Source organism: Euleptes europaea, chromosome 1 (genome assembly GCF_029931775.1).
Source record: "Euleptes europaea isolate rEulEur1 chromosome 1, rEulEur1.hap1, whole genome shotgun sequence".
NCBI classification, from domain to species: domain Eukaryota; kingdom Metazoa; phylum Chordata; class Lepidosauria; order Squamata; family Sphaerodactylidae; genus Euleptes; species Euleptes europaea.
Genome location: NC_079312.1, coordinates 169,906,295 through 169,929,155, shown reverse-complemented (window position 1 = coordinate 169,929,155; position 22,861 = coordinate 169,906,295). Strand labels below are relative to the sequence as shown.

Sequence of the window (22,861 nt, the reverse complement as noted above, 5' to 3'; positions counted from 1 at the left end):
TCCCAGATGGCCCAGTTGATTTCGGACTGGGTAAACTTCTTGGAGAAATAGGCGCATGGCTTTAAAGCGTTACTTTGGTCCCGCTGCAGGAGGGCCCCTCCCATAGCTACATCGGATGCGTCCACCTGGACCACAAACGGTTTGGTGCAGTCCGGGTGGGCCAGAACTGGTTCGGAAGAGAAGAGTAGCTTCAAGTCCTCGAAAGCCTGTTGGCAGGGAGGGGACCATTGCAGTCGGGCCGAAGGCAAGGCGGCACTGGCACCCTTTCCCTTAGTGCGCAGAAGGGAAGTGAGAGGAAGAGCTACTTGCGCAAAGTTGGGAATGAAATTGCGATAGAAGTTGGCGAACCCCAGGAACTGCTGCAGTTGCTTGCGCGTAGTAGGGGGTTCCCAATCTCGCACAGCCTGAACCTTTCCGGGGTCCATTTCCAACCCCTGGTGGGAGATTACATAGCCCAGAAAGGTAATGGAAGGCTGGTGGAATTCACACTTAGACACTTTGGCATATAACTTGTGGTCCCGTAACCGCTGGAGGACCTCCCGCACCAGCCGGACATGCTCTTCCATGGTTTCAGAATAAATGAGTATATCGTCCAAAAATACTACCACCCCCCGAAACAACAAATCATGTAACACTTCATTGATTAACTGCATGAACACACTCGGAGCCCCAGAAAGTCCGAACGGCATGACTAAATACTCAAACATGCCAAAACAGCTCGAAAAAGCCGTTTTTGGTTCGTCCCCCTCTTTTATGCGAATGCGGTGATAGGCTTCCACTAAATCCAGTTTGGTGAAAATCCGGCCCTCCTTCAATTGTGCTAGCAGGTCTGGAATGAGAGGGAGGGGGTAAGCGTTAGACTGCGTGACAGCGTTGAGCCTCCGAAAGTCAATACACAGTCTTAAGTCACCCGTTTTCTTTTTGACAAAAAAGGCGGGGGCGGAGTACGGAGCTTTGGAGGGGCGGATGAAGCCCCTCGCCAAGTTAGTGTCCAAATAGTCCCGCAACACTGCCTTTTCACTGGGGCTCATGGGGTACACCTTTCCCTTGGATAACTTGCCGTCTCCAACTATTTCAATCGCACAGTCGGTCTCCCGGTGCGGTGGCAGTTCGTCACATTCCCGCACATCAAACACATCCGAATATTGGGAGTATTCCGAGGGTAGGTTGGGGGTATTGGAAACGGGTCCTGGGGAACCCACTAGGGCGGCCGCCGGGGTCCCGGTCATGCGGTCCCTGTCATGCATGGCGCAGGGATCCGCCGGGAAGGTAAGGGTCCGCTTGACCCAATCAATAGAAGGGTTGTGACCCCGTAGCCAGTTCATTCCCAGTACTACAGGGGCAACTATGGGGGCAATGGTAAAGTACAGCTGTTCCCAATGCTCCCCTACAGTCATGACTATCGCGGTAGTCCGGTGAGTGACAGGCCCCTTTTTAAAGTCATTCCCGTCCATCTGGGAGAAGCGGAGGGGACCCGGGAGGCGCTTGCGGCGGACTTGTAATTTCCGGGCCGCCTCCTCACTAATCAAAGTGCGGGCGCACCCCGAGTCCACGAGCGCGGGGAATTCTAAAACTGGGCCCCCCTTGGGTAGTGAGAGGTGAACCCGGATATAAACATTATCCTCCTGGGCGCTTACCATCGGTGGAGCTCCTTGCACGGGGGACGGTGCGGTCTGCTGAGGAGCCCCCCTTACAGCAGACCGACGGCGTTTTTTGCCGGCACATCCCACTCTTCCTCCTCGCTGGACGCTGTAATCCGTGACTCGGCGGAGTCAGAGGTTGCACTGGCAATCCGGGGTCCCGATGGACCGGTCGAACTGGCGATCCCCTCCAGGGCGTGCGCGTGTAGTGCCGAGGGAGTGCTCCGTCGTCCTGGAGCGTTGCTTCGGCGTCGCGGCTGACCCTCTGCGGGGGCTTTCTCTGGTTCGCTCGGGACGGGACGAATGGAAGCCGGGCGTCCGGAGCGGGATGGGCATTGGGAGGCGAAGTGACCCTTTCCTCCACAAACCAGGCACACCCCTGCCTCGAAGTGCTTGCGGCGCTCCGCTGGCGTGGCGCCGCCGCCGCCTAGGGTGCGAGGGTCACGGATCCCACTTGCCTTGTCTCCTCTCGGTTTAAAGTCGCGGCCGGATCGTTGCTTGGACAAGTTTAGGAGCTGCTTCCTATTCTCGATATCGGCGGCGTGACGCACCCAACCCTCAACGTCAGGGGGGTTACCTTGCATAAAGGCCCAATGCTGCAGGTCCGGGTTTAGGCCCTCCCTGAACAACTGCACCCGGGTAGCCTCGCTCCAGTCCAGAATCCGACTCGATAAGGACTGGAACTCGCTCGCATACTGCGCCACCGACTTGGTCCCTTGGCGCAGTTGCATCAGAGCGGCTTTGGCCCGCTCCCCCAGATTCGGGTCCTCAAACCGGTTACGGAGTGCGATCATAAAGTCATCCAAACTCCGTAGCACAGGGGAGCGGAGCTCGTATTGTAACACCATCCACGCGGCCGCTTCGCCTTGCAGGAGGGAGGCCACATACTGGACCTGGGGCTCTTCGGAGGTAAAGGTCCGGCCCTGCTCCCGCATAAAAATGTCCACTTGGACCATGAAAAAGGTCAACTGGTCCCCCGACCCGTCATACGTGATCTTCAGGTCCCGGCGGGCCGGGGTGCTGGGAGGAGGCGCGGGGGGAGCCGCCGGTGTCCCATCCGGAGGGTTACCCGGCGGGGGCTGTACCTTCAGCGCGTCCATGGCCGCGGCCATCTCCTCCATCACAAGTTGCATGGCATCTATGCGCTCCACCATCGCTTGGCGTTCCTCCTGCCACTGTCTCCGCTCCTCATCCATCAGAGCGTCCCGACGGGCGGGGTCGTCTTCGAACCCCGTACCAGTTAAGGCCAAGCGGCGGTGCTTTGCCTCAGTCCGGGAAAGCGACCAACCTTTCGGCGAATCCAGCCAAGTGTTAAAAGTGGTCTTGGGACGTGTGCCCGGTCCCGGGCCCGGGCGGGGCGCACCTGGCACCTTCTGGTCCGGTTTGTCCTTCGGGGCCGGCTTGTCCGGTGCACCGCTTCCGTCCGGCGAGGCCGGAGGGGTAGTTTTGTCCTCGTCGCCTGACATGGCTGTCCCGTAGGGTACCGATGCAGAACGAAGAGGCAAGGACTCGCAACTTAATGTGAGAGTCCCCAACCTAGCTGGGCAAACTTCGCCAAATCAATTGCTCAGACTTGGATGCAGAAACAAAAGATTTATTGAAGGCTTCAGGTAGGGAAGACAGGCTCATGGATACAAAGTTGCGAGTGACTAGCTTATCGGGGTTACAGTATTTATCTACTACAGGGCACGAAGGTTCACACGCATGGGAGGCATGGGAGGTTACAAGGCAAACCGGTGCAGCATAAAACATCAAACAGTTCTAGAGAGACAGTGAGGGCTATCTGCATTTCAAGGCCGGACTCGGCCCGAGGGAGTGAAGGCAGAAAGCACAGCAGGGGAGGAGAGGTGGCACCTGGGCAAGAAGGACGAGGCGGGGGACTCAGGAAGATACACAGAGGTGCAAACTGCTTGTACGAGTTCAAAGGGGTAGAGATAGAAACAGATAAGAGCCAAAACCAGATGGCCCTCACACATGGCCTTTCTTATGTTCTTATGATAGGGGCTTCCTAGAGGCTTCCTAGAAGTACCTGGTTGGCCACTGTTTGAACAGACTGCTGGACTTGATGGGCCTTGGTCTGATCCATCATGACTCTTCTTATGTTCTTATGTTGTTCCGCTGCTCCCTTGTTCAAACTGAGCCTGAGTCTTTATTTTTGTGCCACTTTCTGTTTCTGCTGGTCAATTTCCTCCATTAATGTATGCATTTTTAATGTTGTCCTTGCACTAATTGCATGTAAATGGCCTAAGGATTGTATACGACACAATATTTTAAAATTCAAACAGTACATAAATGGTGCGAAGAAACCCAGTGAATCAGCGACACCCGTGCTGACTTTGTGTGAAATGAAAAGCTTCCCAACTGTAAAATGTCATAACAAAATGAAAAGGCCATATTCACGCATCCTTGCTCTTCGCACTTGATAGTGGGCCACAGAAATGGTGTGTTGTTATTACAGCTCAATAGAAGCACAACAGAGGAGCACAAAACTGATCAAAGTGAAGCAAAAGCTTCATTCCCGAATTAACATACTTGATAGTAAAGGGCAGAGATAGAGAAAGGTTGCTTGCTACATCACTAGCTGAGAGAGACTGGCAGCCCATTCCTGAAGGGGAGGGTATCATAGAATCAGAGACTCATAGAGTTGGAAGGGGCCACCAGGGTAATCTAGTCCAACCCCCTGCACAATGCAGGAAATTCACAACTACCTCCCCCCAAAAACACCCCCAGTGACCCCTACTCCATGTCCAGAAGATGGCCAAGATGCCCTCCTCCCTCTCATCATCTGCCTAAGGTCATAGAATCAGCATTGCTGACAGATGGCCATCTAGCCTCTGCTTAAAAACCTTCAGGAAGGGAGAGCTCACCACCTCCCGAGGAAGCCTGTTCCACTGAGGGACCGCTCTGACTGTTAAAAAATTCTTCCTAATGTCTAGGCGGAAAATCTTTTGATTTAATTTCAACCCGTTGGTTCTGGTAGTTAGGCCACGGCTGGGAACGGTGCCGTCGCTCCACCTCCTGAGAGTCTTCCTGGCTGGAAAAAAAAAGAATTTGAAACGCATTTAAAATAAAAACCCGTGAAACTCGCCCACTGAATTTCATGGGGCTATGCCAGCTATTTTGTTGGTGTAGCTCTGCAGCAGCGCAAAGAGGCGTTCCCGGGCCGAAAGTGGTTTGGAAGCTGCCTAAATGCTAGGGTTGCCAGGTCCCTCTTTGCCAGTGGAGGGAGGTTTTTGGGGTGGAGCCTGAGGAGGGGCATGGTTTGGGGAGGGAAGGGCCTTCAGTGCCATAGAGTCCAATTGCCAAAGTGGCCATTTTCTCCAGGGGAACTGATCTCTATCAGCTGGAGATCATTTGTAATAGCAGGAGATCTCCAGCCGCTACCTGAAGGTTTAGTGAACTAGGGAAACAAGAAACCTATGCTGAAATAGTATAGACTAATGAAAAAAGCAGCACGAGGCTCATATATACAAATGAAAAAGCAAGATTAACCATTGGAGTAATGATTCTATTTTTTCAAGCAAATGTAACTCCATAGGGAAACAAAAATATATATGCTGGCGTATTTCTGGCGGGTGTGTTCTGCAACACGCCAGCATATATATTTTTGTTTCCCTATGGAGTTACATTCGCTAATTGCTTGAAAAAATAGAATCATTACTCCAATGGTTAATCTTGCTTTTTCATTTGTATATATGAGCCTCGCGCTGCTTTTTTCATTAGCTACCTGAAGGTTGCCCTGACCTGGATGGCCCAGGCTAGCCTGATCTCGTCAGATCTCAGAAGCTAAGCAGGGTCGGCCCTGGTTAGTATTTGGATGGGAGACCACCAAGGAATACCAGGGTTGCTGTGCAGAGGAAGGCACTGGCAAACCACCTCTGTTAGTCTCTTGCCATGAAAACGCCAAAAGGGGTTGCCATAAGTCGGCTGCGACTTGATGGCACTTTACACACACACACCTGAAGGTTGGCAACCCTACTAAATGCAGCTCCATCCCTGCGAACGCCCCCCCCCCATCGACGACGATCTGGAAACACGGCAGCACCGATGCCTAAGGCTCCTGCCGCTGCGCCGCTCCCAGGGGCCACCATAAGTGCCCCTGCGCCGGAGTAGGTGCCACTTACCATGGAGCAAAGTCACACTGGGATCATGCCGGCTCTTACTGTATGTGGCTCCAGCCCTCCCATTCAGGACTGCACGGATAGAGTGAGAGCTGAACTTCCGGAAAAACAGGATATTGCCCTAAGAGTAGCAATCTGGAGATAGTCGAAGAATGACACCAGAAGAGAAGGTGCTGACTTCACTATCCTATCTAACTGCAGGGACTCCCTGCAGGGACTCCTCTTCTTCTCTTTATACACCAAGCGTCGCTTATTCCAACAGTAGGTGCCAATAATACCTGACCAGGTAGAGTTAAAAGGAAAGAGTTAAGAAGCTGGAATGTTGATACAGAGAGAAATAGAAGAGGGGTTTTTTTGTGTGTCTGTGGACCTTAGGGGCACATCCTTCCGAAAAACAACAAAAAAAGATTGCATCTGTGTAGGGGCTTGTGGGTGACCTTGGGCTAGTCACAGCTCTTTTAGAGCTCTCTCAGCCTCACCTACTTCACAGGGTGTCTGTTGTGGGGAGGGGAAGGAAAAGTGATTGTAAGCTGGTTTGAGTCTTCCTTAAGTGGTAGCGAAAATTGGCATATAAAAACCAACTCTTCTTCTACTTCTTCTTTGACCATCACCACTCTTGAGGAAGAAGGTATCAGCTACCCCGAATATGCAGTCCTCTCACATAAAAGTTCCCAAGTGTACTTGTGGGGGGGAGACATGAGGACCCCATAGCTATGCACAGATGTGTGTTTACATTATTCTTCTTAGTATTATCTAAGGAGCAGGTTGAACAGCCTAGCTTAGCTTGAGCTCATCAGAACCTGGCTGCTAAGCAGGGTCTGCCATGGTTAGTACTTGGATGGGAGACCTTCAAGGAAGACTCGGGTTGCTGTGCAGAGGAAGGCAATTAACCACCTATGCACAACTCTTACCTAGAAAACCCCTTGGGGGTTGCCATAAATCAGCTGCGACTTGACAGCACTTAATTATTATTATCTAAGGATGTTTTCAGCCCATGTACAAAACACCCTCAACAACGACATGGATTCATAACACCAAAGGGTAAAGGCTTATAAAAAAAAGTATAACGTTTGCTAATAATCTCTTGCTGAGGGATTAGTATTTATTTATACGATTGGCAGCTAAGCAACAAGCAGTGACAACAGTGGAATTGTGCGGAAGGGGGGGAATTACTGCCGCTGTGTGTGTGTGTGTGTGAGAATGAGCCTGTGTGAAATGCTGCCAATTCCACTGCCCTGTTGGGAAGCACACAAAAAAGTAACTTGACAAACGGACTCGAGCGGCTGACCTGCTCGGTGAAAAATTGGCTCTCCTCTCGCGAGCTGCGAGCGGAATGCGAGCCGAACCAGTTGGCTGTTCAAGCATCCCCCGCAAAAGCCACCGATACGAATTGATGTCAAACTGAACTGAATCAGATTTAATCATTTCTGACCCAAACTTCTTTGGTTAAAAAAAAAAAGAGCTACTCTTGAGACATCCCAAACACTAGACCAGACTTCTAAGAGGAGGGAGTAGATTTCCTGTAGCTTGTGAAGCCGGAGCTACGGACGGCAAAGGAGACGGTGCCTAGAATCGCCCACTCCTTTGCCTGGGTCACTCAGGGATGCAAAGGCAGCTGGGCCAGGTGAGCCGAAAGCAAAGAGAGCTCAATAGCCTCACTGTGCTTCCCTCTTGGGTGGGGTGGGGACCGGCCTGTTTATGTTTCTCTATATATAGTGCCCCCTTCCTTGCGTCGGCCGTGATGAATCGCCGCTTATGTGCATAGTGTCATTGGAAGGAACCAAAGCCCTGGCCAAAGAAAATACCCCGATGGGGGGTGGGCGGGAGGGGAGAAAGAGGTACAGATTCTGCCGCTTACGCAGGCGGTTCAAGGAGCTGAGCGAGATACTTTTTTCTCCCTCCGATGCCCCCCACAACTCCTACGTAGAGGAGTTACGAGGGACGTCACTGGAGAGCTTTGTAGGGGGTTTCTGGAGAGGCTGGCAAACTCTGCGGCCTCCAGCTGAATAGGTCTCTGTGACCGGGCTCATCACCCTCTGGTTTTTCTCGTTTCTAGGTCCCATCCTCCTGCCAGCCGCTTCCTCCACCTGAACTGGTAAGTGCCATCCATGATTGCGCCCAGTGGCGGACTGGGTCTAAAAATATTGGTTGCCAGGAGACAAGGGGGTCCACCCACAACTATAAGGCTATCGTTTAATTTTTATAAGAAGTAAATACAATTTTCAAAAAAATACATAAGGGGGGAAAAGGAGCAATTAAAATTTTTGCGAAATTAATGTCTATTTTTAGTAATTACAGTGTACATATATTGTACATATTACTGGCAGTATACAGTAGATACTAAATGTAAATACAGATTGTTATAATTGATGTTTTATTTTTTTTAATGAATGGTGGATATTTTTAAATAGTTTGGTATAAAGTATCCTCAAAAAATGATTTTATTTAAAAAAAAATTTAAATAGTAATACAACGTAAATTTTAGTTGCATACAGTAATAATATTTGAACCTCTATTATATTTTCAAACTACTAAAAGGTCATTGACATTTTTAACGTATTGTCTAATGTTTAAGGGGGCCCGCTTCACTTGCCATTGGGCAAGCTGACCCGCTGGCCAGTCCGCCACTGGTTGCCCCTCATCTGTGTCCTTATTCGGTCTCTGCTTCAGTCAGTTTTTCTCTTTGGGCGAAAACGCACGGTTGCTTTAGCCTTCTTTATTCCCTGTTTCAGCCAGGATTCAGCCAGGATCGAACGCACGTTCGGCAAAAACGCGTGCGTTCGATCCTGGCTGAATCCTGGCTGAAGCAGGGAATAAAGGAGGCTAAGCCGACCGTGCATTTTCGCCCTTTCTGTTAGTATTACCAGGAGAGGAATACTGGCATCGAAACTGACTTCTGGTACATAGAGATCACTTGAAAATAGAGTTGTCAACTCGCCTGGGGGCGGCAGGGGGTGGGGAACACCCTACCCCTTTAATCGAGGCTTAATGGGTAGGTGGTGCCATTTACCAGGTGATGTTGTTGACCCCCAGGCCGGGCCATGAAAAGCTTCAGCTCCTCGTTTCTAAACACAAAGCTTCTATTAAAATGACAGGAGTTGCTTCAGAAGAGCCCAGGAGGCCTCCCCTTTGTGTCTGCAGGGGACTCACAGCTGGAAACAGCAACATCTGGTATAGGAGGATGCTTGGCTTGTGATTGGCTCCACGGCAGCGATTTTATGACTGCCCCCCCCCCATTGTGTAGTGGCACCCCTGCCAATCCTCAGAATCCCAGAAGTGCCCGTAGTTCTTGGAGTCTGAGGTTGCCACATCCCTTCTCCCAATCGGTGAGAGGTTTTAGAGGATAGGACTGAGGCGGGGAGTGTGTGCACAAGTGCGTACATGCAATGACGTCCCTTCTGGTTTTACTTCTGGAAGCGCCGCATCGCTGCAGCCGATGGATAGGGTTGCCAACCTCTGTGTAATGGTAACCAGTGCTAATCGGTATATAGTTATTGCTGTGTCCCATATGGAAAATCACCGAAATAATAAACAAAATTTACAACTAAACCTTGTTTGCTTTTACAGGATGTCGTATATACTTCATACAAACTTACAGTCATATGGCTTATCTCATACACATATATACAAATTTACACATCTGAATACACAGGCATAATATGCCCTTGCAATTTTTCCAAATCTGGTGTAATTGCCAATTTTTCTATGAGCATTACTTGCCCTTACAATCTATGCTGTGCCATATGCCATGTCATGCCATGCCAACTTTATTTCCCAGGATTGGGTAAAGTTTCAATAATCTTTATCAAGGCATCAACTGAATTTGAGGCAACAGCCTTCCCCCTTCCCCGGAGTCTCAGGCTAAGGTCTTTCACATCACCTATTTGCCTAGTCCCTTTAACTGGAGATGCCGGGGATTGAACCTGGGACCTTCTGCACGCCAAGCAGATGCTCTGCCACTGAGCCACGGTCTTTGTGCTGATTATGCATGCTGTTTCTGACTTTCAGAGATCACCTCGCTCTCCCCCTGTGTTTCCGCGCATTTTGCCGATGTTTTCAAATTTGAGATAAAACAGGTCTCTGAAAACACGGGCAAAACGCAGGGGAACGCAGGGGGGGAGCAAGGCGACTTCTGACGGTCCAAAACAACATGCATAATCAACACAAAGACCTGAAGTTGTCAGAGGGGTGACGGCAAGTGAAACAGCCATGCATAAAAGACCAATGAGATTTTGGTGCAATGTGGATTTTAACTCCAGGTTCTAATTTAACTCTCTAAACACTACCCAACACTGGCTCTCGATGCACGGGGAGGAATGGAGAATACACCTTACTTCCCCACCCACTAGCGCATCAGCTCAACCGCTGATGCCCCTGGGCATCCGTGTGTCGCATTATAATCTGATTTGGCACGTGTAATTTCCATGTGCACCATTGAAATTCTACAAGTAATTTAGGGTTTAATTGTGCCCTTGGAGTCTGCGTATATGCCACATGGGATCATACGCCAGTTCATAGATGCCTACTGGCATCGGAGTTAGGGCTGGTGCCCTGGATGGGCAGGTAGGTGGGGAAATTACCCTGCCCTCCTGCCGAGCATCGAGCCAGTATATCTCAAAATGTTGGTGTCACTGCATGTTTGCAGTTCTAATTTGTTGAAAAGTATAGCTAGCTCCATGAAACAGAGAATAAATGGGAGCCAACCGACAGCTTTTCTGGTGCCCACCAAGTGTTTTTAGTTAGTGGATGGGGGCCAGGTAGGGTTTTTGCCCGGCGAGGCTTCTGTTTGACTATTGCAGATTTGATTGGCAGTGCAGATTTTTTAAAACATTGCTTTGGTAGCAGCTGCCACCACAGCACAAGGATCTTCACGGTGTGGCTGAAGTTAAGCCATTTTGTGTCCGCCATTTTGTTGCTGTGCCCACCCTGCAGGGTCAGAATTCCAAAGGTGCTCGCAGGTTCGAAAAGGCTGGGGACCCCCTGAGCTATAGCGTTCTTTTAATCGGCAATCTGTGCTTTTGTGGCACCTCCTCATAGGAAAACTGCATTACCCTTCCTCCAGTCCTGGTTTGAGGCTTAAAGTGTCAGGAAGAGTTTTCACAATTCACCTGCGGACCCCTGTGGAAACTGCCCGCAAGGCGCCTACATTAGCACAATCAACGATCTTGTATTGTTATTTTTTTTAAAAAATTATTTATAAAGTTTTTGGATACAGAAAGGAAGAAGGGATAAAGGGAAAGGGATCAAATATCACAAAATTTGCATTTCCGAGCCGTTCCAGAGATACAAAGAGTGACAAACATAAGAATAAAGAGGAAACACAGCTTAAGCTAAAAACTAATACAGATCTTAAACGAAAGTCTGGATACTTATTAATAATCTTTCATTCTCTTTGAAACGTATAGCTAGGGCTTTTTTAAATGGACATTTCTTACTCTGGTACATTAAGAATATTCTTACTACCAATTTCATCCTGCTGCCAGTTTCATCTACTGTTCTAAGAAATGTTTACTTACTGTATACATAATAGTATTGATGTTCTTTGTAGACTCATTTTTTTCCAAACTCTCCTTTTGCTTCTCTCTGTTTCCCCACATGTCAGAGACGGAATACGGCCCCAGTCCGGCGCATTGAGCATTTGGTACGCCTTGCATTTCATCCGCATCCTTTGAGCGTTGCCTAATTGAAATCCCATTGCTCGGGAGTTACTCTGCAAGACCTGGTTGATGCTGTTCGGTAGCTGCTCCAAGCCTGTGACGCTTCAGTTCCGTGGAAACGGAAAGAAACGTTTGCCATTGGAGCGTAGGAGGAAACTGGCAAACAGAGTCTGATTTGGGAGTTTGCTGGGAAAAGATGGCGAAGAGGTTTTCTGAACGGCGGGAGGCGTTTCCAAAACACTGGGCAGCTTAGAGGGACGTTGTTCGGGGACCTACATTTAAGATGGTCTTCCGAGATGGTCTTTTCTGTGTTTCCCCACCTGACTTCGGAGGTAGGGCAGGTGGTTGCCAGATAGGGTTGCCAGGTCCTTCTTCGCCATCGGCGGGAGGCTTTGGGGGCAGAGCCTGAGGAGGGTGGGGTTTGGGGAGGGGAGGGACTTCATTGTCATAAAGTCCAGTTGCCAAAGCGGTCATTTTCTCCAGGGGAACTGATCTCTATCGGCTGGAGTTCAGCTGTAACAGCAGGAGATCTCCAGCTACCACCTAGAGGTTGGCAACCCTGTTGCCAGAGACAAGCCTTTTTAGTATGGTGGCCACTTGCATTTATTTTACAACAATACTTCCTGACAGTTTCGTTGGCTTTAGAGGGAGCAGGAGAAAGAAATCTCTCTGTTTCAGAATGCAACTATGGCCTCTTGTTTCCTTCAGGCCATCCCAGGCTATTTTCATGCATGGTCCTTCTCCCCTTCCCCTTTCTGTTGAGCTTTTCTGATGCCTTTATGCTAGACACGTACTTATTTTCCTCACTGTATTTACCTTCCAGGGTTCCACCAAGTCCCTCAACACTGCAAGACAACGTAACACATTACCCAGGTAAGGGTCTGGCATATTGGTGACTGCCTGGAGTCAAGGGGAGATCATCTCGCCCAGCTTTGCTACTTTTCATGGGTAGCTCTTTGGTGCCTGTAGGTTCTGTTGCAGGGAGGGGCTGTGGCTCAGAAGGTCCCAGGAGGGGCTGCTTGGCATGCAGAAGGTCCCAGGTTCAATTCCAGGCCTCTCCAGTTAAAAGGGCCAGGCAGTAGGTGATAAGAAAGACCTCTGCTTGAGACTCTGAAGAGCTGCTGACAGTTGGAGTATCTATCTATCTATCTATCTATCTATCTATCTATCTATCTATCTATCTATCTATCTATCTATCTATCTATCTATCTATCTATCATCTATCATCTATCTATCTACCTACCTGTCTACCTGTCTACCTATCCGTCTGTCTGCCTGTCTATCTGAGCAGGGGGTTGGACTAGATGGCCTGTATGGCTCCTTCCAACTCTACAATTCTATGATCCTGTGATTATTAATTTTGAAATATTTAAATATTTTAAAATATCATTTCAATATTACGACGGGTTGCTTTCAAATAGACTCATTGGGGGGGGACCTAAAATGGCCACAACTGGTTGAAGGCAAACGAGGGCAAACGAAACCAGATCAGGTAACGCTGCCCTCACTTTAATCGATGAACTTTTGCCGTCTTTTGACACGCTCAACAACAGTTGGGAAGTTGCAGGCACTTTCCACCACAACTGCAAATGTTTGCCAAAAAAAAAGATGTCCCCCCTCTTTTCAGCTCAGTGGTGCTACCCCTTACTTCCTGTAGGAGCTTCAGCCTGGACCACGTGATGGAGCGCAAGTATGACTTTGACCTCACCTACATCACCGAGCGCATCATCTCCGTCTTCTTCCCCCCTGCCTTGGAGGAGCAGCGTTACCGCAGCAACCTCAGGGAGGTGGCTCAGATGCTGAAATCCAAGCATGAGGACAAATATATGGTAAACGGGGCCGAGGGAAGGAGGTGGTGGGCAGGAAGGTACCGAGGGTATCTCAGGGAGGGATATTTTAAAATGGGAGCTGTTCATTGTCTTCCTGGGTAGGAACGTGTGTCTGCGGTGCCCCATACAGTGCCTCTTGTAAGAAAAACAACTGTAAAAGAAAGAGCTAATCTACACACTTTAACATGACACCTCTCTTTAGGCTTTGTATGTAATATCCCAGCTACGATCTAAAAACATGAAGCCCTTCCAACTAGGTACTACCATCTTTATGATCGAAAGAAAGGCCATTTATGCGCGGGAGGTTTTGCCTTGGATTTGCCGCTTTCTAGGTGCACATTTTTCCCATCCGAATTCTCAAAACTCAAAAATAAGCCCCCATGCAGAGTTCTGAGAATTTGAATGGGGAAAATGTGCATCAAGAGAATGGCAAATCCAAGACAAAACCTCCCATGCATAAATAAAAGGACAGTAGCCTCAGCTCCAATTCAGGCTGTTTATGCATGGGAGGTTTTGCCTTGGATTTGCCACTCTCTAGCTGCACATTTTCCCCATCCGAATTCTCAGAACTCAAAAATAAGCCTCCGTGCAGAGTTTTGAGAATTCAGATGGGGGAAATGTGCATCGAGAGAGCAGCAAATCAAAGGCAAAACCTCCCGGGCATAAATGGCCCCTGCCTCCCCCCAACAATGTCCAATCCAAAATATAGCTCTAGCATCTCCGTTGTTTGGGATCCATGCACGATAGTCCAATGCAAAGAAAGTTGGCACACCTTATAGGCCAAGGAGGGTCCAGAGCTCTGTTGCCATGGTGTGGTTTTGCAGGAACGGGAAATCCAAGGGATACGGCAAAGCGACGTTATGACAGAAAAGTGTGGAATCCACTTCTGTCTGGAAGGGCTAGCAGAGCCAGGACAGAATCTGAACTCTTAGCATCTTTTTCAAACAGTGTCGGTAACCCGAGAAAAGACAGAAATATAGGCCGATTGGCTGCCCTAGCAGAGGGTCTTCATGAGTCTCAGCGGCCAACTAGATGTCTTTTTGTGTCAACAGCTCTTCAACCTGTCAGAGAAACGGCATGACATCCTCCGGCTGAACCCCAAGGTGAGGGGAAAGGCACTGGGGGTGAGGGGAAAGGCACTGGGGGCATAGTGGGAAAATGTAGGGAAAGCATTGAGGAGGCCTGGATTCAAATCCTTACTTGGGTATGAAGCTCACTGGCTTACTTTGGGCCAGTCATTTTACCTTCACCTAACCTACCTTGCATTCTGACCTAGTTGGCCCAGGATAGCCTGATTTTGGCTGATCTTGTAAGCTAAGTGGGGTCAGCTCTGGTTAGTACTTGGATGGGAGACCACCAAGGAAGTCTTTGGCTTCTGGTCAGATGCAGGCTATGGCTAAAACCACCTCTGAACGTCTCTTGCCTTGAAAACCCCACGGGGTTAACCGTAAGTCAGCTGTGACTTGACGGCACTGACCTACCTTGCAGGGTTGTTGTGAGGATAATGAGGGGAGGAGAACCGTTTATGCTGCCCTGAGATCCTTGGGGGAATGGCGGGTTTAATGTGTCACAAACAGGTCGATGTCCTTAACCTCAGTGCTTCTCTCCCCTCTTCGGTGCAGGTTCAGGATTTTGGGTGGCCGCACCTACACGCCCCACCACTGGACAAAATCTGCTCCATTTGCAAAGCCATGGAGACCTGGCTGAATTCAGACCCGCAGCATGTGGTTGTGCTTCACTGCAAGGTGGGGAAGGAAATGTGCACGGCCCCAATCTGAATCGCGGCGGCACGTGCATGCAGTTTACCAGTTACAGGCCTTTTAGGCATGGCTGTTTCACTCGCGGTCCCCCCTCTGACGGCTTCGGGTCTTTGTTTGGATTACGCGTGCCGTTTCTGACCGTCAGAGGTCGCCTCGCTCTCCCCCTGCGTTTCCCCGCATTTTGTCCATGCTTTCAAATGTGAAATAAAACAGGTTCCCCAAAACTAGGGTTGCCAAACTCCAAGTACTAAGTGGAGATCCCCTGCTATTACAACTGATCTCCAGCCAATAGAGATCAATTCACCTGGAGAATATGGCCACTTTGGCAACTGGACTCTATGGCATTGAAGTCCCTCCCCTCCCCAAACCCCACCCTCCTAAGGCTCCACCCCAAAAACCTCCTGCCGGTTGCGAGCAGGGGCCTGGCAACCCTAAGTAACGTGGCTAACCCTCTGGCATTTATATCACCCCAGTCAAGACCTTCAGGAAGGCCTGAGCATGGCGCCACCTCGGTTATTTGTTTGTTTCAGATTTATACCCCACCTTTCCATTTGGCTCAAGGTGGCCAAGTTAAGCAGTGCCCAGAAGATGGGGAATGGGGGTGGAGGGAATAGAGAGATCAGAATCCTAAACAGGGTCCCTTTCTTCACTGGCACCTTTGATTTCCTCTCCATCAAAGCTACCTACCTGAACGTCAGTCTAGCTTTTTGCTTTTTGCACTTGTAGGGTGACGGTCCTGCTACTTTAGAGACCTACTTATAACTTTTGACCTGTTTATCTCTCTTTGTGCCAGGGCAACAAGGGGAAAACAGGGGTGATCGTGGCCGCCTACATGTACTACAGCAAAATCTCTGCAAGGTACGAAAAAGGATTTGGGGGCGGGGGGAGGGTTTCCAACTCTGGCGTGGGAAATTCCTGGAGATTTGGGGGCGGAGCCTGGGTTGGCGAGGTTTGGGGAGGAGAAGGAACCCAACAGGGTATAATGCCGTAGAGTCCAAAGCAGCCATTTGGGCCATCCGGAGGTCAACAGTGGGAGATCTCCAGGTGCCACCTGGACGTTGGCAGCCCTAAGGTGGAGGTTGTGGCTTCCGGCTCCGTGATCACCATAACCCTCTTTACTGCCACTCCCGTATTTCCCTCACACATAACACAACCTTTTTCCTCTCCACTGGACTCCTGTTTCCCTTACATACTAATGTGCACACACTCACACCTTTTCCTTCCTTCTCTCCTAAGTGCGGACCAAGCCCTCAGCACGCTAACCATGCGCAAGTTCTGCGAGGACAAGGTGGCGGCATCCTTGCAACCCTCCCAGAAGAGGTGAGGCTTCTGTCCCTTCTTTCCTTTTCCCTCCTGGCACCCAGTGTGGTGTAGTGGTTAAGAGTGGCGGACTCTAATCTGGAGAACCGGGTATGATTCCCCGCTCCTCCACATGAGCGGCGGGCTCTAATCTGGAGAACCGGGTTTGATTCCCCACTCCTCCATATGAGCGGCGGACTCTAATCTGGTGAACCAGGTTTGAGTCCCCATTCCTCTACATGAGCGGCGGGCTCTAATCTGGAGAACCGGGTTTGGTTCCCCACTCCTCCACATGAGCGGCGGGCTCTAATCTGGAGCACCAGGTTTGGTTCCCCACTCCTCCACATGAGCGGCGGGCTCTAATCTGGAGAACCGGGTTTGATTCCCACTCCTCCACATGAGCGGCGGACTCTAATCTGGTGAACCGGGTTGGTTTCCCCACTCCTCCACATGAGCGGCAGACTCTAATCTGGAGAACCGGGTTTGATTCCCCACTCCAACACATGAGCGGCGGACTCTAATCTGGTGAGTCGGGTTGGTTTCCCCACTTCTCTACACAAAGCCAGCTGGGTGACCTTGGGCTAGTCACAGTTCTTTCTGAACTCTCTCAGCCTCACCTATCTCACAAGGTGTCTGCTGTGGGGAGAGGAAGGGAAGGCAATTGTGGACCGGTGGAGAAAATCGGGGTATAAAACCAACACTTGCCCAAAGATGCAAGTGCAGGGGGTTGGACTAGATGACCCTGGTGGTCCCTTCCAACTCTATGATTCTATTCTATGATTCTATCCTCCTCCTCCTTCTTTTATTGACTGGCTTCAAAATGGCTGCCGCTTGAACGAGATGAGCTGTTGGTAGAGGGAGTTGCTTATCGTGTGGGAGATATAGCCAGGACCCTCCTTTCCAGCTGATTGTCCTTGACTCCTCTCTCCCTCCCCTATGGACAGGTACATCCATTATTTCAGCGGGCTGCTTTCAGGCACTATCAAGATGAACAGCAACACCCTCTTCCTGCATCACGTCTTGCTCCCGGCTATTCCTGCCTTTGAGGCTGGAGGAGGTAAGAGAAGCAGGACCATGAAGGAATAATCAGAAAATTACATCCCGCCTGTCCAAAGATGCATGCTCGGTTTGTGCATTCCAAGTAGCTTGCATATGTTTGTGTGAACGCTTATGTACAATCTTACTAGATCTTTTTCTTGCCCTGCTCTTACAACCCACGGAACCTGTCCTTGCTGGTTCCAAGGAGGGACTGTGGCTCAGTGGTAGAGCATCTGCTTGGCATGCAGAAGGTCCCAGGTTCAATTCCCAGCATCTCCAGTTAAAGGGACTGGGCAAGTAGGTGATGTGAAAGACCCCTGCCTGAGATCCTGGAGAGCCGCTGCCGGTCTGAGTAGACAATACTGACTTTGATGGACTGAGGGTCTGATTCAGTATAAGACAGCTTTATGTGTTCAAGTGGGGAGGCTGTAGAGGGGATAGGAGTTCCCTTCTCGCACAAGTCCTTGAAGGGCACATCTTCATCTTGGGGAGGGGCTGTGGCTCAGTGGTAGAGCATCTGCTTGGCATGCAGAAGGTCCCAGGTTCAATCCCCGGCATCTCCAGTTAAAGAGACTAGGCAGGTAAGTGATGTGAAAGACCCCTGCCTGAGATCCTGGAGAGCCGCTGCCGGTCTGAGTAGACAATACTGACTTTGATGGACTGAGGGTCTGATTCAGTATAAGACAGCTTTATGTGTTCAAGTGGGGAGGCTGTAGAGGGGATAGGAGTTCCCTTCTCGCACAAGTCCTTGAAGGGCACATCTTCATCTTGGGGAGGGGCTGTGGCTCAGTGGTAGAGCATCTGCTTGGCATGCAGAAGGTCCCAGGTTCAATCCCCGGCATCTCCAGTTAAAGAGACTAGGCAGGTAAGTGATGTGAAAGACCTCTGCCTGAGACCCTGGAGAGCCGCTGCCGGTCTGAGTAGACAATACTGACTTTAATCAACCCAGGATCTGATTCAGTATAAGGCAGCTTCACATGTTCAAAGCATTTTAACTTAATGCATCTTGATTCTCAGTCATGTAAGGTATACTTCTATAGGAGCCTAAGACTATAAAGGCTATATATATAAACAAATTTTAGACTTTACACTTTACAAACGTCATTTTACTCAGTCTAAGGATTGAAATTTTCTCATACATTTATGTACTTTAACAGTGGCATAGAATTGTATCATACGGACCCCTGAAGTAGGCTTCATAGCCAAAACGCGTTTCGTCTGAGCTGTGATATTGTTTGTGTATATTGTCACACTGTTGTAATTTTGTGTTTTTATGTTTATTTGGCATGTTCAGCATAGAGATACATCAAGGCTAGAACAGGGCTACACGCAAGTTGTTTATATTTGTTTTTGTGTTTGTATTAAATTTACTATCACAAAATCACTTGTATCCATAGTAGCCCATGATTTACCTTTTGGGCACCTTATTATGGTTCCAAAGCAGACAACGGGAAGGTCCTATTTTACACAACAGATAATTAACATGTGGAAGTCATCGCTGCAAGGAGCAGCATTGGCCAGGTTCCAGAGGCAAGGGGTGTCTTCACCTTTCCCAGGCCCCTTCTTAATCTGTCTTTCCTCTTCTAGGCTATCAACCTTTCCTGAAGATCTATCAGTCCATGCAGCTGGTCTATACCTCGGGGATCTAGTGAGTACCGATCGGTTGACTCTCGGAACAAAGTTTGTCCAAGGGTGGATTCCCCTGGGATAAGGAGCAGTCTCCGTGGGGGCGCTAACCCCAGCATGGTGTAGTGGTTAAGAGCGGTGGTTTGGAGCGGTGGACTCTGCTCTGAAGAACCAGGTTTTTCCCCCACTCCACATAAGCGGCGAAGGCTAATCTGGTGAATCGGGTTGGTTTCCCCACTCCGACACAGGAAGCCAGCTGAGTGACCTTGGGCTAGTCCCAGCTGCACTCTCCTGGCCCCACCTACCTCACAGGGTGTTTGTTGTGGGGAGGGGGAGGGAAGGTGATTGTAAGCTGGTTTGATTCTCCCTTAAGTGGTAGAGAAAGTGGGTATATAAAAACCAACTCCTCCTCCTCCTCCTCCTCCTCCTCCTCCTCCTCCTCCTCCTCCTCCTCCTCCTCCTCCTCCTTCTTCTTCTTCTTCTTCTTCTTCTTCTTCTTCTTCTTCTTCTTCTTCTTCTTCTTCTTCTTCTTCTGTTCCTCTGTGTCTTAACAGCAGCCTGCATGGTACCGGTGGGTCTCAGAAGCTCTGCATCACTCTGGAGCCAGCTTTACTCCTGAAGGGGGATGTCATGGTGAGTTCAGGAGGTGGAAATTGGCTTGTTTCTGAACCACTCCACTGAACAAAGGCGGAAGCCTTCCTCTAGCCTATGAAGCCTCCTTCCAACTTCAGTGGCACTTTCCTCTTTCTCCTGCTTTCCAGTAATGCACACTTCCCACGATGCATTGCTGCAGCACCGGGCGTCTTGCTTGTCCCTTCTCCTCTACTTTGGGACACAGATAACAACAGAGTCTGCATCGTTTTGCTTACGGCAGTTTCCTCTTGGGAGGGAAGGTGGCACGGTATAGCCTGATTTCAACAGTTCTCAGAAGCTAAGCAGGGTCAATACTTGGATGGGAGACCACTGAGGAAGACTCTGCAGAGGAAGGCACTGGCAAAAACCACCTCTGCTTCTCGGTTGCCTTGAAAGCCCCTTGCTGGGGTCGCCGTAAGTCAGTTGCGACTTACGTAACCTAATTTCATTTTGCAGTTAAGAAGCATGCTGCAGTTACTTGAGCAGCTGTTATTACTACGATAACGCCATTCAACTCATAAAGTATATTTCAAACGCTATATTTTGGGTTGCCAACTCCAGGTACTAGCTGGAGATCTCCTGAGATTACAACTGATCTCCAGCCGAGAGAGATCAGTTCACCTGGAGAAAATGGCCGCTTTGGAAGATGGGTTCTATGGCGTTATACACCATTGTAGTCCCTCCCCTTCCCAAACCCCCTTTTCCTCTGGCTCTGCCCCAAAAGCCTCCAGGTATTTCCCCACCCTAGGTATATTGCATTCTTCAGTTTTCACTTTGAGATCATGTGAAGTAATGGTTAACTGGATCCCAAGAGAGCTCACAGCCTCGTAATATCTTTAATCAGCTGGACTACATTCCCTTCCCAATACTTCTCGAAATAAGCCACCAGTTGCCCAGGAAAACCCCGTAAGGGCTCCGCGGAATCAGCCGGAGATTATTTTGGTGTGCTTATCCATTGGCAGGGGCCTATTACCTCGTCCTTTTATCCTTCCTCTGCCTTTGCATGTCTGTGTTTGTAGCGGGGGGTGGGGCAGAAAGCATTCACTCCGACGGCGCCCGGTAACAACCCTTGCCCCTGTTTCCCCCTCCCAGGTGAAATGCTATCACAAGCAGCTCCAGGGAGCGGAGCGGGATGTCGTATTCCGAGTCCAGTTCCATACCTGTACCATCCACAGCACGCAACTTTGGTTTAGCAAAGACGAGCTGGACGAAGCCTGGAGAGGTACGGGAGAATGCTTAGTCCTGCAAACAAAGATGCTAGAGCAGGGGTGTCAAACGTATGGCCCGCAGGCCAGATCCGGCCCCTTGAGAGCTCTTATCCGGTCCACGAGCCAACCAAGGCTGCCACCCCCACTCTTCGATCTGGGCTGGTGAACCGGCTGAGGGCTCGCCAGCCGAGGCAGCCACCACCCCAGCCGAGGCAGACACCCCCCATTCTCGATCTGGCCCTGCCCGACCAAGCGACATTTATGTCATATCTGGCCCTCGTAATGGATGAGTTCGGCACCCCTGTGCTAGAGTCCTGGGGCATTTGAGCCTCTTTGCACGTGATAAAACTCTTGCGCTTGTTGGGCAACAACACAAGGACGTTCAAGAGGAGTTTTGTGCTTCCCCGGACTCAGGTGGGCCCTTTCCTTCTTGCAAGTGGGGCGTGTGGACATGTTATTGTACTGAGCATGCACAGAGTGCCTTTCTCCTCACTATTTGAGCAGCTGCCATCTGGCATGGATTAAAGCAGTAGGCCCGAGCCCACCAGAGCTGATTATTTCTTTCGAAGCGTTTTTCAAACCAAACCGAAGTATTTGGCTGAATGTGACCTGTGAGGCAGGGAAACGCTGTACTCTTCACCTCTCTGTTTTCCCTCTCCAGATGAACGTTTCCCTTTCGAAGCGAGTGTGGAGTTTGTTTTCTCTTCCAGCCCAGAGAAACTGAAAGGTGGGTGAATGGGTGGAGGGGTGGCAGTAGATGCAATCTCATGCGTCCCACAGATGCCTCCTTGATGTCTGTTGATCTAGAGCATGGGTGACAAGCGCATTCCAGTGTGGTACAGATTCCCTGCTTTCCATTGTAGATTTCAGGAGGGGAGACAGAAGTAAATGTGCTGCGTATTGTGCTGTCTTTACTTCTCTTGTGACATGGCCTACAGGTGGGGTTGCCAACCTCCAGGTAGTGTGGTAAACAAAGATTAGCGTGCTGTAGGATGCTCAGCAAACTAGAAACAGCACTTCACAAAGGTAGACACAATGATTATAAAGTAGTGGTATTTAATAACATATCCACCACTGATAGTATGTAGGCAAAAACATGTGTTGTTAATTATTGCCTTAAAAGTAACGCCGAAGAGAGGACTATGCCTTGTTACAAACAAATAACAGTATTATAGGTAAGTCCATGAAAGGGGGTGCCAACCTCCCTTTCTTCCACAGATATGCTTCTTGAGAGTAGCAATTCAGTAGTGCAGTTGTTCTCAACAGAAGCCCGGTGATCTTTCTGTTTCGGCGATTAACGCCTTCTTCAGGGACCACTATATCATAAATTAGTGCATAATACTAATTAACAAATAATAATTAACATGAATATGCTAGCAATTGGCTTAAGCAAGGGAGAAAATAGAGAGAAGATAGAGCATCATACTCACACTGTTATTAGTGTTCTCTGCGTTGGCAATTTACCAAAGATACTGCCCTTAATTTTAAATGGTGCAGTCACATGTAAGAATCAACCATTAAAGAGACAGTTACATTTTACATTACAGAAAAACTGAAATCAATTAAAGAGACAGCTGTTACATATATTATGTTACAAATAGCATGCTAAATCCATCGAGGTATTCAGTCCTTTAGGATACAAAATATCAAACATGTGGATGTATTTAGATTCTTGACGTCTTAATATGAGATCCACATCAGACCTATCATATTTCTGTTGATTGAAGCTAAATACAGCCCCCTCAGCTGTATCTTTTGGTCCAACCAGATCTTCATAAATCCGCCCATTTGGGACTGCAAAAATCATCGGTGGCTGGGCAGCACCTTAAACTTTTACCTTGCTCTTCCTCAAAGGAGCTCAGGGTTGGTGTAAATTGTGGAACTCCCTGCCCCAGGATGTGGTGATGGCTGCCAACTTGGAAGGCTTTAAGAGGGGAGTGGACATGTTCATGGAGGAGAGGGCTATCCATGGCTATCAGTCAAAATGAATACTAGTCAAGATGCATACCTATTCTCTCCAGGATCAGAGGAGCATGCCTATTATATTAGG

General features: G+C 49.3%; 1 protein-coding gene across 1 annotated transcript in view; it reads left to right on the top strand.

Annotated features, from left to right (window-relative positions):
- Positions 1-22,861, top strand: part of TNS2 (tensin 2) — a 99,558-nt gene that overhangs the window by 51,539 nt on the left and 25,158 nt on the right. The window contains exons 4-16 of the mRNA XM_056867365.1: positions 7,818-7,856; positions 11,364-11,402; positions 12,242-12,291; positions 13,076-13,247; positions 14,300-14,350; positions 14,870-14,992; positions 15,801-15,865; positions 16,244-16,327; positions 17,251-17,363; positions 18,932-18,992; positions 19,525-19,603; positions 20,696-20,825; positions 21,473-21,538. Of these exons, the coding sequence (XP_056723343.1) occupies positions 13,098-13,247; positions 14,300-14,350; positions 14,870-14,992; positions 15,801-15,865; positions 16,244-16,327; positions 17,251-17,363; positions 18,932-18,992; positions 19,525-19,603; positions 20,696-20,825; positions 21,473-21,538 (922 nt within the window). The 5' untranslated portion in view covers positions 7,818-7,856; positions 11,364-11,402; positions 12,242-12,291; positions 13,076-13,097. The remainder of the gene's footprint in view (positions 1-7,817; positions 7,857-11,363; positions 11,403-12,241; positions 12,292-13,075; positions 13,248-14,299; positions 14,351-14,869; positions 14,993-15,800; positions 15,866-16,243; positions 16,328-17,250; positions 17,364-18,931; positions 18,993-19,524; positions 19,604-20,695; positions 20,826-21,472; positions 21,539-22,861) is intronic.